Below are 17,999 nucleotides of genomic sequence, written 5' to 3' on the forward strand. Positions count from 1 at the left end.
GTACAAATACATGAGTTATGAAATATCATACGCACAAATATATGAGACATTTCCATCACCGGGGTTTCTTTGGACATTTGTGAGCAGTTGTTGTTGTTGTTGTTTGTTGTTTTCCCCCTGAAGCTTGATTGTTACCGACAACACAGAAATGTCTTCTGACATTTCCTTCCTCTCTCCTGACAAGCTTCAGTCGTCCCTTCTTTCAGAGCAAAGACTCTACTATGTGCTGACATTAGTATCGGACTCAGTATTTGTTGATAATACATATTATCTGTGGAATTACGTACTTTTCGACAAAAAAATTAACCGTTACTTCCGCGTATATTCGGTATCATAGCAACCAAAGCGTCTCAGCTGAAAAAAAAAAAAAAAAAAAAAAGCCCGCTGCGCCTCCACAGCGCCCCCCGCTGGGCGCTTTCAGAAGGGCGCCTGGCGTTTCCAGATGGGGGGGAAAAAACAACTTTGGTGGCCACGTGAATCCCTCTCACTAATCCGGTCGAGCACTAACCAGAAGTCTGGAAGTCTACCTGGAAGTGTTGGCGAGCCATTCCTCTGTGGGCCATACAGATCATCCCTTCTGTACCCAGGTTCTCTTGTTGGAGGCTGTGATGTTAGTGTGCTGCTTATGGCTGCAGATGGCCTGTTCTCTGTCCCCTCAAACGGGGATTGGGTGGGACCACCTTGAAAAAAAAAAAATCCAAATGGAGATAAAAAGGTCAGCGTACCATGGAAATAATGATACATTTTTTAGGTGTGATTACACGGACAGTAAAGTTTTATCTCTATTTTTTATTGCAAATAGTTTGCCTAATATGACATTATTTATGAATTAGATGTAAGATACAGCTGTGAGATCACTGCTTGGTTATGGGCAATGGCAGGATATCCTCACCCTGACAAGGCTTGTCTGCTCATGTGGAATAAACACAACACAAACAGAAGAAGAAAGCGTGGATCCATGTAGAGAAGCAGGAATTAACCTCCGAGCTGAGACTGAATTTTTTGTGAATAAAAAAAAAAAAAGTTTGATATTTAGGTGTTACCTGGCAGCAGAGATGTAAAATACTGCTGCATGCTGGGATGAAAACTTGTGTTTGATGGGGGCATCTGTGTGCCGGTCATGAACGCAGGCCGCATGTTCTCTGTCCCATCAGGCAGGAACCTGGTGGGGACTCCTTGTAAGAACCCAACTAGGACAATAAAAATTTAAAAAAAAAAAAAAAGGTAAGTAAATAATAGATTAAGCTAAAAAGTATGTTTAGTGGGTCAAATGTACTTCAAGACAGTGAGCAGTGTCTGCCAACCCCATTCACGGTGGACCATCAATTATACTGAATCCCTGTTGTTGAAGTGCCAACTTCGGAAAACTTCTGAGGCCGTTTTATTTTTTAACAGACTTTGAGACTGCTCCCTCCATGTATTCAATTAATTGCCAGGATCAATTGGCAATCACACAAAAAATGACCTTGGTCGGAAATGCATTTCAAGTTAAAGGCCTCAGTGTTTCCTTCAGGAGTTGGTGAAGACAGCTGGAGTGAGATTGAATAGATAGACGGAAACACAACTGATGATGAAGTTGCTCTGTGTCTGCTGAATGTGCTGAATAATACACGAGTCATATCAGTAGTTTGGCAGAGTGTGAGTGGCGCTGTACTCTGCGTTTGTAAAAGTGCTGTCAGACATGCTTACAGTTCTGGTTGTGGCTGGTTTGCTCGTAGAAACTTGTATAAAAGCGCATCGCAGATGGACTGTCTTCTGGGTCTGTCTTCACTTGATTCATTGTGGCAGGCGCCGCCCGGGACCGCTGATGGAGGTGTTCGCTCTGACTCGGCCTCAGTGATCAGAGGGAGTTTAGGCTTTCATGTGTACCTAAACAGTAGAGATGAAAGGCACTGGAAGCACAGGAAGAAAATGCATTTCAGTTGCTTCTGCGGTGCGATTATCTGCACCGTCACCTCGTAAACCTCGTTAACAAATGAACCTGAGTGAAACCTCGAGTGTTTGATTGTTTAAACCGGCCGATCAGAAACGACGACTCAACCAGTACTTTCTGAGGTTTGTAGTGTTGAGTGAGAAGAGCGGCGGGGGAGATTGTTCTGGAGTTCAAGTCGACTTGTCGGAAGGACAAAAGTATATCATGTCAGACGACTGATTTTTGTGGGCACGTTAACAGAAGTGTTTTAAAACCGACTTGGATATGCTGGAACATGCATTGTTTCTTTGGTTCGGTTTTCTGACAGAACAGGAACAATACAAGCACACGATCATCTTACAGACTATCAAGTGTTGGTGTAGATGAAACTAACAAACAGCATGCAAAATAGTTGACATAAGCACAACGTTAAATAACTGCAGCAGTAAAATTAACAATAATTAAACTACTATTAATCCAAAAACATAATGTAAGATAGTAAAACACTGTCAGGTAGCATTTAGTGGTACGACCCTCATACTTGTACTGAGGTAAGATCTTGACTGCAGGACATGTAGTGTTTCCACAGTGTGGTATTAGTACTTGTACTTAAGTACTTGAATACTTCTTCATCCACCAGTAAAACGTCAGTGAGGAGAAATCGGGTCTACAATCCCGGCCTCCAATGCCGCTCTGCTGGTTAAGTCAAGTAAAACAGGTTTCCTCTCATGTTTGTAAATAGGTTGTTTGACAGAAGCTGCCAACAGTTTTCCAGTTGACCTTTCAGAAAGACACATCGGTCCAGCTGCCTCACAGCTGACTCATACTTTAGCCAGTGGTGATGCCCCCGTTTTAAACGTTTGATAATAACCAGCGAGTACATGTCAGCAGCACTGTACTCACATTAATGTATGCGTCTCTTCTCGTGTGAATGAGCAGGAGAAAAAAGAAGAAGAAGAAGAAGAGAAGAAGAAAGAGGTCGTCGGTGACAGACTGATACATTGATGTGAATGATGTGATTGTGGCGTCATTCAAACGGTGTCGAACCTGGACACGTTGACATGTTTCCGTCCTGATTGGTGCGTTTGTTTCTTCTCATGTTTAATGTCTCATCATTCACTCCGGTGTGTTTTCACGCTGCGACACATGACAGACAGCACACGGACTGTGACGTGAACTCTTTCTCTCCCACAGCTGTGAAGTTTGTTTCGGGTTTTTTTTTTTTTTTTTTTTTTTTGCCTTGAAACTGTGTTTTGACATCAGAAACTCAGCGATTCAGCTGCTTCGTGACGAACTGTGCATGTTTACGAGATGTAAACTTTAGACTTTAAACTCAGGCGAACACGTTTCTCTTTTCTCACCAGAAAAGAAAAAAAAAAAAAAAGATTTATATAAAAGCGTTTATTAACCTACAGAAGGTTTGCGGTTATATTCTTGATATTTAATTCCTACGAGGTTTCCGTAGTTTCAGGCGATACCACAAGTACTACGGGTGATCCTGTGACTCGGATCCGTTTGGTTTTGGTCTTACTCTTACCCCCGTGAACACATCGAGAATACATTCTCTAAAAATAGATACCACTTAAAGACAATCTACCGGGGTGTGAAGCAAAAAACAAAACAAAAAAGTTTTAAGACCAATTTACGTTTGTCGCTGATACACCCCCCCCTTTTTGTTTTTGACACAATGGTATAATCCAAGAGGTAGGGAAGCCCTGAGAGACACATCGAGCCTGTGACAGCGGAGAAACCGGACTTTTAGAGCAAGTGATCACTGTACAGAGGTACGTACTGTTCACACGTCCTCGCCCGACCTCACTATCCCCTTTTGCTTCACAGCAGCGCCGTGTTTCGCCGAGCTGTCAGTGTGAACGCGGGGCAATTGCGAAAGAAGATGACAGTTTGCTAGCGGCGGTTAGCTCCCTGCTTAGCCGAGCCGGAGCAGGAAGAAGTAGCATGCTAGCTGGACGCTAGCTAGCCTGTTAGCCCGCCGTCCTGTTTGTGGACCGGAGCTCCGCTAGCTCCGCTAGCTCCGCGTAACTTGAGCTGAGCTCATCGTGACGGACAGAGCTGCGAGTTGAGGCGCCGCGACGCCGCTTTTATTTGGGGGAGAGAGAGAGACGGATTACGGGAAACGCGAAAATGGCTTGCAAAGAAAAAAACTGCATGATGATGTTGCAATGTTTTGTGTGACGTGAAGTCAACTGGTGTGAACGAGGAGGAACAACACAGGGCCTCCGTCCTCGGTCCTCCTCGTCCTCGGTCCTCCGTCCTCCGTCCTCAGCCCGTGATCCTGCCGGCGCGAGACCTCCGAGCTGGTGCCGGTGCTGTTTGGACCCGGCGGACACCGGCGCTGCTGCTGCTGCTGGACGTTGTGCGTGTTGTAGCTGCAGGGACTTGAAGGGACTTGAAGGGACTTGAAGGGACTTGAAGCTCCGAGTTGATCTCATCTGTTGCTGCCACACTAACGTGAGCAGATCTGCTGAAACGGGATAAATCCTGCTGCTGCGCTGGACATGTTGTCCTCCAGTCCGACAACTCTGCAGTGTCGTTGCTCTTCATTAACGTCATCTTTCTGAGCCTGTGACAGACAACACAGTATGTTTTCTAATCAGAAAGGTCAAAGGTCAGGGCTTTATTGTGGAGTTGCCGTGTATTTCGTGTCATGAGCTTCTCCAGAAGGACTTTCCGTTTGTGGCTGTGCTGATTCTCTCATCTTGCACATCCCACTGCTCAGTTCACTGTTAATGCTTAACTCCAGGATGGACCGGAGGACGCTGACAAAGTTAATAGAGAAACTGAAGCCAAGAACCAAACAATCTAGTTGTTCCCTTTTTTCTTTTCTTTTTTTAGTCCTTTTCCACACCCCTGAATTTACGTGTTTCTTTCTTCTCTCAGACTGAAAGAGAAACTACAATGTCCTTAAAGCCGCGGGTGGTGGACTTCGACGAGACATGGAGCAAGTTACTGACGACAATCAAGGCTGTTGTGATGCTCGACTACGTGGAGAGAGCCACGTGGAACGACAGGTTCTCGTATCCTCTGACAACTCACTACATGTTCAAACTCAAACTGCAGCACAAAACTTTGGTTAAGTTTCAAAGCGGGGTTCCCGGTACGGTGAAGCAGTTCCCTGCTTACATAAAGCCGATTGTGTTGGACTTTGAACTCCCAAGTTCGGCTAATTCATTTAGGAAATAATACCGAATAGGTTTAATATCAGTATAAAAAGAAGAACTGTTCACACAGGCAGAGGTTAGATATAAAGCCATCATTTATTAGCTCGTAATAACAGAAAATGTTGTATTTAGTATTCCATGCACGCTTGTACTTTATTATCTGTGTATATACATCTATATGAAATTGTGTTTATCCTTATTATTTATCCTGAACTTTGACTCCAGTGACATTTATGCCTTGTGCGTAGCATACCCAGAGCCTTTGGGTGAGAGATTATACACAGAGACCAAGGTTTTTCTTGAAAATCATGTTCGGCAGTTGTACAAGGTAATCGCTCACAAAAGCTCTCCATTGTTTGCAAAATCTTTTTATTTTTGTATTCTTTCTTTCCATAATACCTGTTATGCTGCTTGTTTGTGTATTTTAGAAAGTTCTGGAGTCAGAGGAGAAGGTTTTAGTGATGTACCACAGATACTGGGACGAGTACAGCAAAGGAGCTGACTACATGGACTGCTTGTACAGGTAACATCGCTGCTCTCGCTTGTCTTTTGTTTCCTCTTGATATTTTGATGCGGTATTTTATACGACTGAATCACTGGGCTGATTCACCATTTACTGCAGCCTTTTTTCTCCAACTTTACTTTTGCATAAACAGAAGTGGAGAAGCACAAATATAAAGTTTCATTTTAATTTTTTCGGAGACATTACTGTATTTTCAGTTTGTATTCTGACTACGTTGTGAGATTTCCTTCAGCGGCTGAGCATTTTGTTGTTGTTAGTCTCTTTGCAAACAAACGAAGCCGACCAGTTTAGTTACACGGCTGCTGGCTGTTGGCTGCAGTGCAACTTTAAAGGAAGATATTAGCCGGTGCAGGTATCCGTCTTCTGAAGTTGTCTCAGTGTGTCGGGGTCCTTAGATGCGGCGTGTACTTAATCTATTCCCTCACAAGCTATAATATCGCTGCCTACAGGTTTTGTACTTCTAAAATATTACCTTGAAAAGCATAGCGTGAGGTGCCAGCCAGCATTTTGGTGTGTCCTGATTCATTCTAAATCAATACTCCCTTGGAGAGCGTTCAGATCTATTTTTGTGTGTACTTCCCACCAGACTGCCTTTGCATACATATGCCTTTGAGATTTATTATGTCGGCGAGAGAGAAAGTGAGGCTCTTGGCTTTTGTAGTGACATAGCTGCGTTTGGTTCTTATTATAGAAGAGAGTTGCTTATTATTGTTACGTGAGTAAGTTTGCATCCCGTCAAACACAAAACATTGTGACACTGGAGGTTGGACCGAAGCACCGACTGAATCAAAACAGGCCGTTTAGCCCTTCGATCTTAATTCCACGGGTTTCCCCGGTTAGCGGTACTCGACACTAGCTGTTATATCAGCAGTCCTGCAACACTTCATTCTGCTCTTAAGAGTGTCTGAGAGAAACCAGGCTGAGTGTGATCACTATATCACAGATAGAGGTGCAAGTCACAGTTGTGAAAACTGCATGCCATTTAAGTTGGGACTGAATCAGTCAGCGCAGATCAGCTTGATGACAGGTGCCTGTCTGCCTGGGCGTTGTCATGTTGGTGACTTCACCCCGACTTCCTTTGACATAAACTACAGCTGTTGAAACACACTCGCAGAGAATGTATTTCATCATCGGAGTGTCTGTCATGTGAATTAGCGGCAGCGCAAAACCAATCCTCCTCAGTGCAGAATATAGTCAAACTTTCCCAGTGAGAGCTGCATGAAGTCATTAACTGACTGTTAACTGTGTTTACCAGCTGGCAAGACCACTCTGTCTGTGTACTGTTCGGTGGCGGACAGTCAGTGTACAGTGGAGTTGTAAGAGCTTTTTGGTCTGAGCTGCTGCCTGCAGAGAGTTAATGACAGCTGGGAGACGCAGTAACTGTGTGACCTTTCAAACCAAAACAACGCGCTAAAATGCTCCATAAAGCTGCACGCTCGGCTGATAAAAAGGGATTTTATCGCTCTGATCGACACTTTTCTCATGTTGCGACCCGGCAAGGACAACACGTGAAGAACACACATGACTGTTTAAAGTCAAATATAGTTATGTAAGAAAACTTTGTTGGTATGTAGTCAGTTCATCAGTGAAGTGTGTGGTGTGTTGATGCATGAGGGTGTACAGGTGTAAGAAAACCAAATGGCACAAACCAAACCAGTGAGATATATGTATCTAGTCAATATAGGTCATTGCCTATTATTAATAAGCTGTTTTTAATCTTTCAAGCGGTCATGAATTACCTGTGTACATTCGTACCAGTCAGTGTTACTGATGTTGCGTCTGAGAGCATGAATGCAACCCATCTGTTCTTTTTCCCCGCTGAGAAACCGTTCTTTGTCATCAGAGCTTTTCATTTGGATAAAAGAAGTACTTCACTCAACCACTTCCGCAAAATATAATTGGAGTATCGATGAACCTCTCGTTGACTACAATGTCAGATGCTTGCTGCCGGACTCTGCACACAACACAGCGCCGAAAGTAGAAGGGATTTTGTCCATGATATTTATAAGTGAAACATTTTCCACGAATGCTGTCTTTTAGGTCCGTTAATATTATCAGGGAATCCCGCACACGTCACTGCATAACTTGACAACTAAAGGCCGACACTCTCACTTTGTCTTTACGAGCGAATTAGCTCAGTTTTCAGAAGCGTTGTATGCAAATTGATATCTTCTCATCTTTACCCCCTCCACCAAAAACATTGTTCAGGTATCTCAACACGCAGTTCATCAAGAAGAACAAACTAACAGAAGCAGACCTGCAGTACGGCTACGGGGGAGTGGACATGAATGAGCCGCTCATGGAGATTGGAGAGGTACTGACTGACTGTCACACACGGCCACCAATACATTCCCTGAACATCCTTATCTGCTCACCCACCGGGGTGATACTAGATACAAATAAGGAAAGCAACATACACAGAAAGATGGAGAGATGAGTGGGATTCAGTGTCTGTGATAAATTACCCAGGTCTACGTTTTCCAATAAACCTGTACCGCACATGGATCCGCCGGCTCTGTGGTAACATGCTGCCTGTTCATTTGTCATTGCAGTTGGCCCTCGATATGTGGAGGAGGTTAATGATCGAGCCCCTGCAGGCCGTCCTGATCCGGATGTTGCTAAATGAAATCAAAAAGTATGTTTGTCACACGTGCTTATTTTCTGAAGTCAAAACTTGTTGTTGCCTAAAACACACAATAATTTATTCACCTTATAATTTGGGAAATGTTTTTCTGCCAACTATTCTCTTGTTCTTCTTTAATTGCCATGGCTACAATGCCTGTTTTCCAGTGCTACGTAGTAGTAATGTCTGGACGAGGGATGTCACAATATCAGAAATTTGGTATTTGATTTACGGTACCAAATATAACGGCAAAATAAATAGAAACCGGACAGAACCAAGTGTGGCTTGGTGTTTTTGTTCGGTCACACGGTGGCTGATTGAACCGCTCAGTGTGATCAGAGACGTCGCAAGTTCTGACTGAAGGAAGGTCAATTCAAATGTGTAGTGTGAGTTAACAATTCAAAAAGGTGAATGAAAGTCGCACAGGATCAGCCAGCTTTGCGCTGTTAGTATGTTTATAGTTGATAAACAACATCCGGTGCAACGACAAAAATGTTCCTGGTGGAACTCGCGCAGCAGACTGTGGTTCCAGCAGTAGGATTATGTAGACATAAATAGACTTATGACAGTAAGTGTTTGGATCCCAGCGGAAGTTTCATACATTGCACAATTCTGGATGAAATCAGGATCACGATTTATTTGCGATTCTCTCAGGATTTCTTTTCAATATCAGTGTTTATTGCCCTCATTTACCTGATACAGAAGACAACTTTAATATGAGGGTGCCTGATGTAGGATATAAAGTATTCTAGTAATATTAATAATAATATAAATATTGAGATTAATCAAGGAAACTTTGTAAATCGTTGAGGGAGAAAGTAGGAGCGCTTGTTTTGATGTCTCGAATGAAAATGCAGCAGAATCGTTGCCTTTTAGACATGAGAGCGCACGGATACGTGGATTGAAATCGCAATTTTATTACGATTAACTGCACCGATATGCTACCAATGCATCTACAGTACCTTTGTTAAGTATGATCTGATGGATCGCATCATAGACAGACTGCACTGGTTCTCATGACATCCCTCGTCCGGAGATACGACCTTGTTGGAAGTACTGAACCTGTACTGAGAAAAACAGCAATTCTCCTCATCAGTGAGCCCTAAAACCAGCTTCATCATTTCCTACAGCGATCGCTGTGGCGAGAATCCCAACCAGAAGGTAATCCACGGGGTCATCAACTCCTTTGTTCATGTTGAACAGTACAAGAAGAAGTTTCCACTAAAGGTGAGACAACGAAGAACTACCCGGTCATCCAGTTCACAAGTTTCTCATGTGGTATTTTTTTTTTTTATTGACATTGAGCCTTTTTAATGTGAACAATGAGGGCAAAATCTAAAGCTGTAAATATCACTTGTTTTGCCTCATCCACCAAATGCAAACCAGCCATTTAAATAGACCTCTACATAACTGTATGCACGGCCACTAAATCTCTCCCTGTGTTGCAGTTTTATCAGGACATCTTTGAAGGGCCATTTCTGACAAAAACAGGAGAGTATTACAAACAGGAAGCCTCCAATCTACTGCAGGAATCCAACGTCTCACAGTATATGGAGAAGGTAGGAGAGATGTGGCGAGATAACGGAAGTATGTGAATGCCGGCCGTGTTCAAGCTGCCGTGTGAGCGCTCGAGCTGCTGCAGTCCAGGCCTGCTTGTTGTCTGTATTTGAGTCGTGTGTGTATCTGCACCAGCATCCATCGGACAAGTTGGCGTTCACAAAGGGTCTGTGTGTGTGTGTGTGTGTGTGTGTGTGTGTGTGTGTGTGTGTGTGTGTGTGTGTGTGTGTGTGTGTGTGTGTGTGTGTGTGTGTGTGTGTGTGTGTGTGTGTGTGTGTGTGTGTGTGTGTGTGTGCGCGCGCGCGCGAGCTGTCAGGTCGTGTCAGTGTGGTGACATAAGAGTTTTAATCTGAGTATTAGCTCCTACTATGAAACCTCTGAGGCTGATATGTTGGACCGCAGGCCAACTCCAGCTGCCACGACCTCTCACTCGCCCTCTGTCACTCTCTTTCTTTCTCTGTCGTTCATTCAGCCTGGCAGTAATCAGATTTGTCTGATAGATTTAGCCCTACAGCCTGTAAACAGGATCATCATTAAAGCTTTACTATGGCATCACCGCCGTGTGCCTGATCAGCCAGCGCGCTGCTTTGTTGATATGAGCACTGATTTGTGATACGGCTGTGAAAGAGCAGCTCCGGACTCCACAGAAGTGTAGAGTCCTCCTGTCTGGACAAACTCAGTCGCAGCCACTTACCTGACCCGGTTCACAACCTTTTTTTTTTCCTCCTCTTCCTTGTTTTTTCTTACCTGGAATATGTCTTTGAGAAATCTGTGCTTGACGCTACATCAAGATTTTACTTTAAAAAAAAAACATCAGTTTCCCTTTCATCAAAGAACTTTCAGGATAAATTGTTCTGCACAGCACAGATGGGTTTGGATGTTTTTGGGGTCCTGAAAGTTCTGAAAAGTTATATTTGAAGTGTTTAAAAAGGGACGTAGTGTTTCAAACTGAGCTGTTAGAGGATGTTTGTTTTATGGTTCAAAAGTAAGACGAACTGTAGCAGCTGAAATTCAGATGTTTGCAGCTACAGAATTGGGCTCCTGTCTCAGTGCAGGTATAATGGAAAAAGGGAGATTTGCATTTTTCTGCCTTCATTTAAAGTGAACCTGCTATAATGTACAGAAACCAGACATATAGTTCTGTATTGGACTTGAATGAATTCAAACCAAAGCTGAGTCATCTGATTTTCTTCTCCCTTCCAGGTATTGGCGCGGTTGAAAGATGAAGAGGTGCGGTGTCGGAAGTACCTGCACCCCAGCTCCTATTCCAAAGTCATCCACGAATGCCAGCAGAGGATGGTGGCAGACCATCTGCAGTTCCTGCACGGAGAGTGCCAGAGCATTATCCGGCAAGAGAAGAGAGAAGGTCAGTCTACATGCTTCTTTTATGTCCTCATTGTTTCCGTGATATCCGGTTCCAGAGCTGCTTCTGAGAACTGCAGGATAATCATGTATGTCCACTGTCACGCTGCGCACACGTTGCATTGTGGGACTGAGATCAAACTGTGTGTGTTGTTGTGTTGTTGTGTCCAGACATGGCCAACATGTACACCCTGCTGCGGGCCGTGGCCAGCGGGTTGCCTCACATGATCCAGGAGCTGCAGGTCCATATCCACAACGAGGGCATCCGAGGCACCAGTAACCTCTCTCAGGAAAATGTTAGTAGTTGCGCACCGTGCGTGGACCTGCGTCCGTCTGCTTGTACAAACTGTGGATTTTCAACAGGCCATTCTTCTTGGAAAATAGCTTTGGAAGTGGTATTCACGTTTCTTCTGCTACTCTCCGTGTGTTGCACCGCTAAAGCTTGAAATTCGTTTAATTTGACAGCTTAATTTAATGTGAATAAACATAAGATAAAATGAGACATTCAATTTGTTCCGTTTCGTTTTCAGCGAATATTGCATTGTCACTTTTTTCTGCCAGTATCAGTCCACAGGTTTTAAAAATCCAGAGGTTAATTATTTGTCTTGTCATTGTTTCGACTCGTTAAACATTGTCTGCTACTACTAGAACTTGTCTTCCTCCCGTCCGCCTCTCTTAGATGCCGACCCTGTTCGTGGAGTCCGTGCTGGAGGTTCACAGTAAATTTGTTCAGCTCATTAACACAGTTCTAAATGGAGATCAGCACTTCATGAGTGCACTCGATAAGGTATGAAACGCCTTGCTCTTATTTCTTTTCACTCTGTAGCGACATGGTAAAAGTGCGACATGGTACGCGTGTTACTCTTTTATTCGCAGTCGAAACGGTTTGTTTGAATGTGTTTGTTCGACGTCTCTCTCTCAGGCTTTGACGTCTGTGGTGAACTTCAGGGAGCCCAAGTCCATCTGCAAAGCCCCCGAACTCGTGAGTACATACACAAACAGGCACCACATACACACAGTGTTATACCCGGCGCCTCGACCAGGTCACGTCCCTCCTGGTGTCTCCGTGCAGCTGGCGAAATACTGTGACAATCTGCTGAAAAAGTCTGCAAAGGGAATGACGGAGAACGAGGTGGAGGACAAACTGACCAGCTTCATCACCGTGTTCAAGTACATAGATGACAAGGACATCTTTCAAAAGGTAACACGAAGGATGTAACAAAAGCTCAAATGTAGATATACTGTGATGTTGTGTTTCGCCTGAAATAGTTCAACACGTGTTTTCAGTCGTCCTGAAATATTCACTGTTTCCTCTGTTTCCTGCAGTTTTACGCCAGAATGCTAGCAAAGCGGTTAATACACGGTTTATCATTGTCAATGGATTCAGAAGAAGCCATGATCAACAAACTGAAGGTAAATGCAAAGCTGGACATTATGAACCTGAACGCACCGAGTGTGATTTAAAGACGCTGAAACCAGCCCACAAAGCTTCTGCTTCTCGTGAACGTCCTGCGGGACGTTCAAGAGCTCATTGATGCCTCTCCAGCGGTGGTGCTGCTCCGCTGGACTCGACTCACTTTGCTACCGGCTACTTTTCTGAACGTCATCTTCCGCTGCAGACAGAACCGTCTCGGTGACCGTCGGGACAAAAAACAAAACGCACACCCGCTCGCTGCGTCATTCCACTGGCAGCCAAACAGAGGAGAGTCGGCACCTCTTCCACTGACCCCAGCCTGGTTTTAATCCGGCGGCCCAGTAAATACAAAAGAAGTTGCGGCCGCTGTCGTAGTTTGGCTGACAGCTTTGTGCAGCATGTCGCACAGTGATGATGCAGTAACGCAGTCGTCTGCAGTGTTTTCATGTCACCTTCTGCTCTCAGCTCATCTCGTGTGGGCACTTCAAGAAACAAAATGCAGATTGATAATCGCTCGGAATTATTCCATTATTAATCAACTGTTGCCCCTACTCTACACACACACACACACACACACACACACACACACACACACACACACACACACACACACACACACACACACACACACACACACACACACACACACACACACACACACACACACACACACACACACACACACAGAAAGAGAAAGTCGTCTTCACATGTTTCTGCTGTTCGAACCGTGACATTTCATTTCCCAGCGCCACACCGTTTTACCCGCGAAGCGCCCGACTCTGGTAGCAACGTGTCTTTCTTCTCTTAAAGTTGTTTAAAGGCGGCTGGCAAACAGCTTTTAGGTGCATTACAGCCACCTTCTGGCAGGAGTAAAGCCTTACAACCAGGCGCCGGTAAAAAAAAACGGAACGAAACTCGCGCGTACTATTTATTGACTCAAATATTCCAAAATCACGACCCTTGCCTTTTACTCTCCACTACTTTCGCCTGATGAGAAAGTCGAGTCAAGCTGAGCCGTACCATGCTGTAAAAAAAAAAAAAAAAGCAGTTTAATTCTCCCCGTCTGTCTGTTTTAGCTGCTGCGTCCCTTCTTTATTGCGCCTCTGTTCAAACACACCCCGTCTCCCTCTTGAACCCCACAGCAGGCTTGTGGCTACGAGTTCACCAGCAAACTCCACAGAATGTACACAGACATGAGCGTCAGTGCCGACCTCAACAACAAGTTCAACAATTTCATCAAGACACAGGAGACGGTGGTGGACCTGGGCATCAGCTTCCAGATCTACGTATTACAGGTCAGTGAGGCAGACTCTTGATGTGACGCGCGCACCAGCGGGAAGATGTTGAAAGTAGAAGTCTGGTTCAGGAACTGTCGCCTGTTGTGGTAAATGCTGTCGCTTTGCAGGCCGGCGCCTGGCCTCTCACACACGTCCCCTCCTCCACGTTCGCCATCCCTCAAGAGCTAGAGAAGAGTGTACAGATGGTGAGGAGCACCGCTGAGGTTTAACGGAGCGACGCTGATCCCGGGAGCGCGCCGTGGAGTAACCTCTGCTTTCACTTTCCTTTGCAGTTTGAGTTGTTCTATAATCAGCACTTCAGTGGGAGGAAGTTGACCTGGCTGCACTACCTCTGCACAGGTAACACAAACGCAACAGGGTCGTGTGCCATTTGAATAAGAACGATGCCCGTTTCTCAGTACCAACCTGAACGTGTGGCTGCACACAGTAACCCGACACGGGATTTGTTGCATGTTGTTTTTGTTTTGCTATTTTTCTTGACGCACTTGTTGTCCTAAAATGTTGTAAATTATACCGTGATCCATCTGTTTTGCTGCGTGTTAACATACGAGGCACGATTCAAATATTGCAATCTCACCGTGAACGTGAGCGGAGAGGAGCTCACCAGATGATGTCGGCTTCAGTGAACTGGCGACACGCGTGACACGAGCTTCCCTCCGCTCTGTTCACCTCATGGTGCCGCGCTCCATTTGTGAGCTGCAGGAACAACTCGCCTCATAAATGCAGAATGTGTGAAGACAACGTTGAAAATGAACTTTGGTGAATCCGAATAGATGCTGTGAAGTATCGTCATCACAACCAATCATGATCATTTGTAGAGGACAGATACGTCATTGTAATGCAGGTGCAGTCGTTAAACCAGGATTTAAATATGTGGTGAGAAGTTTGGGTATTTAATGAGCAAAGTCTTTTTATCGTCAGTGACTGAAATCATTTTATAGTTCTGTGAACTCGGTGACGGGGAGTTTAAAAACGGATTTGATTTGTTTCCGCTTGACACGCAGGTGAGGTTAAGATGAACTACCTGTCCAAGCCCTACGTCGCCATGGTGACCACCTACCAGATGGCTGTGCTGCTGGCCTTCAACAACAGCCAGACGGTGAGCTACAAGGAGATGCAGGACGGCACGCAGATGAACGAGAAGGAGCTACAGAAGACCATCAAGTCCCTGCTGGACGTGAAGATGCTCAACCACGACTCGCAAAAGGTCGGCGCTCTCGTGGGGAGCGTTGGTTTGTCCACGGACGGCCGCCGTGACTCGGTATCACACACGTGGAAAGCACTGACGACCGTTTAAACACAGGATGTCTTCTCTTCCCTTCTGCTCACAGGAGGACATCGAAGCAGAGTCCACGTTTTCACTAAATATGAGTTTCACCAGTAAAAGGACAAAGTTCAAGATCACAACATCGATGCAGAAAGACACACCTCAGGTCAGACTCATGGTTATCTGGACACATGATCCTCAATCCTCTCTTAAGCTCGGCTCTTCCCCTCTAGACAAGACGCCACTTCATTTAACCTCATGCGGGAAAAATCTGTGGGTGTATAAACGTGGAGAATAAGATTGAAGAAATAAGTTCATGAATACTAAAGTGTTGTTACATTAAGCATATGCTTGGATGTGTGTGATATGTAACCTGCCGTGTGTGTGTGTGTGTGTGTGTGTGTGTGTGTGTGTGTGTGTGTGTGTGATGTTTAGGAGATGGAGCAGACGAGGAGCGCCGTAGACGAGGACCGCAAAATGTATTTACAAGCTGCTATAGTGAGAATCATGAAGGCCCGCAAGGTGCTCCGACACAACGCCCTCATCCAGGAGGTGAGCGGGGAGATGTACTTCTACCTTATGAGGAGTTTATGTACCTTTTAAGACTTTCACAATCCTGTTGGTCTCGGGGTGAGGAATGCAAAAATGATGTAGGATATTGAGTTAGAAGAATTAGTGCTGCACCTGGTGATTATTTCCATCATTTAATCCATCTTTTTTAATTTTTTTTATAATCCACTAATTATTGAGTCTAAAAATGTCAGAGAAGAGTGAAAAATACTCCTGGCAAGTTTCCCATAGTGGTGCTTTCTCTGACCGACCGTCTGAACCCCAGAAATTCAAATATACAGCAAAAAAAAAAAAAAAAAATCACTCTTGCGGAGATAAAACCTGTCAAAATGTTTTGAGGTTCCTCTGCACCGGTTTGATTGATCATCATGAATTCTTGCACAAACTAGAGAAGTCTGAATGATTTGATTGATCCTTCCTGCAAAAATATCAACCTGTTGGTTGCAGTTAGTTTCGTTGCGTCTACAGATTTGTCTTTACAGACATTCACCGCCCATTTCAGAGGGAATCATGATTTAAGAACGTCCCATCAGCCTCAGCTGTACTTCGTCTTTACTGCTGAACAGCAAATGTTAGTATCTAAGATGGTGAACAGGGTTAATGCTAAATAAATGATGAACATCGACATGTTAGTATTTTCATTGTGAGAATGTTGGCCTGCTGTTTAAGTGCAGTCACGAACTGGTCTGGACCAGTCAATCTGACAGTCGAACTGGCCAATCAGAGGCAGAGTAGGGTGAGTCAGTCCTTCGCTTTCTCAGGACAAAACGTGTATAAATGACCTACTTGTGTACTAACTCACTATTTTGAGTGCACAAGTGCGTTCGAAGTCTGTCGAGGGCCCAAAAAAAAAACCACGCGAGTGAACTACAAGTAGCCGGACGACGCACTCAAAACAGGTTCAACAAAGACGTGAGAAACGCTGGACACTTTCCACACTAAACGGTCGCCATCTTGGCTCCGTAGAGGAAGGGGGCGGAGCCACTGGCGTGAAGGATTTTCATATTAAGACATCCGAGGAAGCTCCAGCTTCTCCTGAACAGTGTTTCTTTGTCACTGCTGCTGCTGCTGCTGGACGATTTATGACGACTATTGCTGTCAATAGACTTTCTGTGAATTGATTAACCGGCTCATTTTGAAGCTCAACAGACGTCATGAATAAGGCCAAATGATATTTGACCGTGTAAGTGCCGACAGGGCAGTAACCGCTCCGGTTACGTGCTCTGTGTATCTGAGCAAGGGGTCGTTTTCAGTGGAAGTAAAGAAATGTGTTCAGCGGGTGCGCGCGCGGCAGCATTCTCGCGCCCGTGTGCAACGACGCACTAACCGCTCCGCTTTGTTCCCGTTCAGGTCATCAATCAGTCCAAAGCCAGGTTCAACCCCAGTATCAGCATGATCAAGAAGTGCATCGAGGTGCTCATCGACAAGCAGTACATCGAGCGAAGCCAGACCTCGGCGGACGAGTACAGCTACGTCGCATAGGCGCAGGAGCCGAGGGGCGCCTCCACCCAAACACTCACCCACGTGACTGACTGGCAAGATACAGGTTGAAAACATGAAACGAACCACAACGCAGACTCATTCATCTATTTAGGTTTTGGACTGTCGCCGTCTGCCGCGATCCCCCGTGCGCCGACCGAAGCAGGACCGGTGCCTCCGTCTTCGAGAAAGGGTCATCGCGTCACGTCAAGACGGCCCAGCCGACGCCACCGCCACCCATATCGCCCTCCTCCCAAACCCCACCCACTTTCTGATTTTAAGCTGTTTACAACATCACCAGTGCCACGCACCCGTGCGTCAAACGACAAAAAGAAAATGCCTATAGCCGTTTGAGAGGAAAGAGCTGATAAACATACTCGTCGACAGAAAATAAAGGAAAAAAAAGAAAAGCGGGGAAAGAATTAGTTGTGACATCAATGACTCATTGGTGGCTACACATTAAAAAAACAAAACAAAAAAAACATGCTTTCTTTTCTCACGTTTGCAGTTGTTGTGTGTTTATTTTCTTTCTTTGTTAAATGTACTGAAGTTAGGAAAAATATTGTAATAAAACTGGTATACTGACTATTGTATCTACTTTCAAATGTAAAGAAAAATGAGGTGACAAACATGATCCTGCTGCTTGTCAAATAAATGAATAAAAACACTGAAGGGTTTTATGTAAAGATTTGTCTATTGTATCCATTTGAGTCACTTGGCGGGGGCGGGGGGGGGGGGGTTGCTGCCGTTGTCAATGAATGAACGCTTCAATACAGAGATGGTATTACTGCTTGTAATCACTTCTGAGTGTTTGT

At 44.9% G+C, this 17,999-nt stretch overlaps 1 protein-coding gene across 1 annotated transcript; it reads left to right on the forward strand.

Moving 5' to 3' along the window:
• Positions 1 to 3,610: 3,610 nt before the first annotated feature.
• Positions 3,611 to 17,856, forward strand: cul2 (cullin 2). The gene is made up of 21 exons (XM_069698042.1): positions 3,611 to 3,696; positions 4,811 to 4,947; positions 5,317 to 5,419; positions 5,520 to 5,614; positions 7,823 to 7,928; positions 8,167 to 8,249; positions 9,368 to 9,464; positions 9,686 to 9,796; positions 10,998 to 11,160; positions 11,328 to 11,452; positions 11,836 to 11,943; positions 12,079 to 12,138; positions 12,229 to 12,357; positions 12,483 to 12,569; positions 13,713 to 13,865; positions 13,976 to 14,053; positions 14,141 to 14,207; positions 14,873 to 15,075; positions 15,200 to 15,301; positions 15,571 to 15,687; positions 17,056 to 17,856. Exons 2-21 carry the CDS (start codon positions 4,829 to 4,831, stop codon positions 17,185 to 17,187), a joined length of 2,238 nt encoding a protein of 745 aa, XP_069554143.1. The 5' UTR covers positions 3,611 to 3,696; positions 4,811 to 4,828; the 3' UTR covers positions 17,188 to 17,856.
• The last annotated feature ends 143 nt before the right edge of the window (positions 17,857 to 17,999 follow it).

Source organism: Brachyistius frenatus, unplaced genomic scaffold (assembly GCF_029030835.1).
Source record: "Brachyistius frenatus isolate BFR_SWC_R1_liver_20210118 unplaced genomic scaffold, ASM2903083v1 Contig_25, whole genome shotgun sequence".
Taxonomy (NCBI): Eukaryota; Metazoa; Chordata; class Actinopteri; family Embiotocidae; genus Brachyistius; species Brachyistius frenatus.

What these genes read in the sequence shown, in the direction of transcription:
- cul2 (XM_069698042.1), top strand. Translation starts at nt 4,829, where the DNA reads ATGTCCTTAAAGCCGCGGGTGGTGGACTTCGACGAGACATGGAGCAAG. An exon ending in TCATGAGTGCACTCGATAAG is followed by an intron (nt 11,944 to 12,078) that starts GTATGAAACGCC and finishes TCTCTCTCTCAG; the next exon opens with GCTTTGACGTCTGTGGTGAA. An exon ending in TGCAGAAAGACACACCTCAG is followed by an intron (nt 15,302 to 15,570) that starts GTCAGACTCATG and finishes TGTGATGTTTAG; the next exon opens with GAGATGGAGCAGACGAGGAG.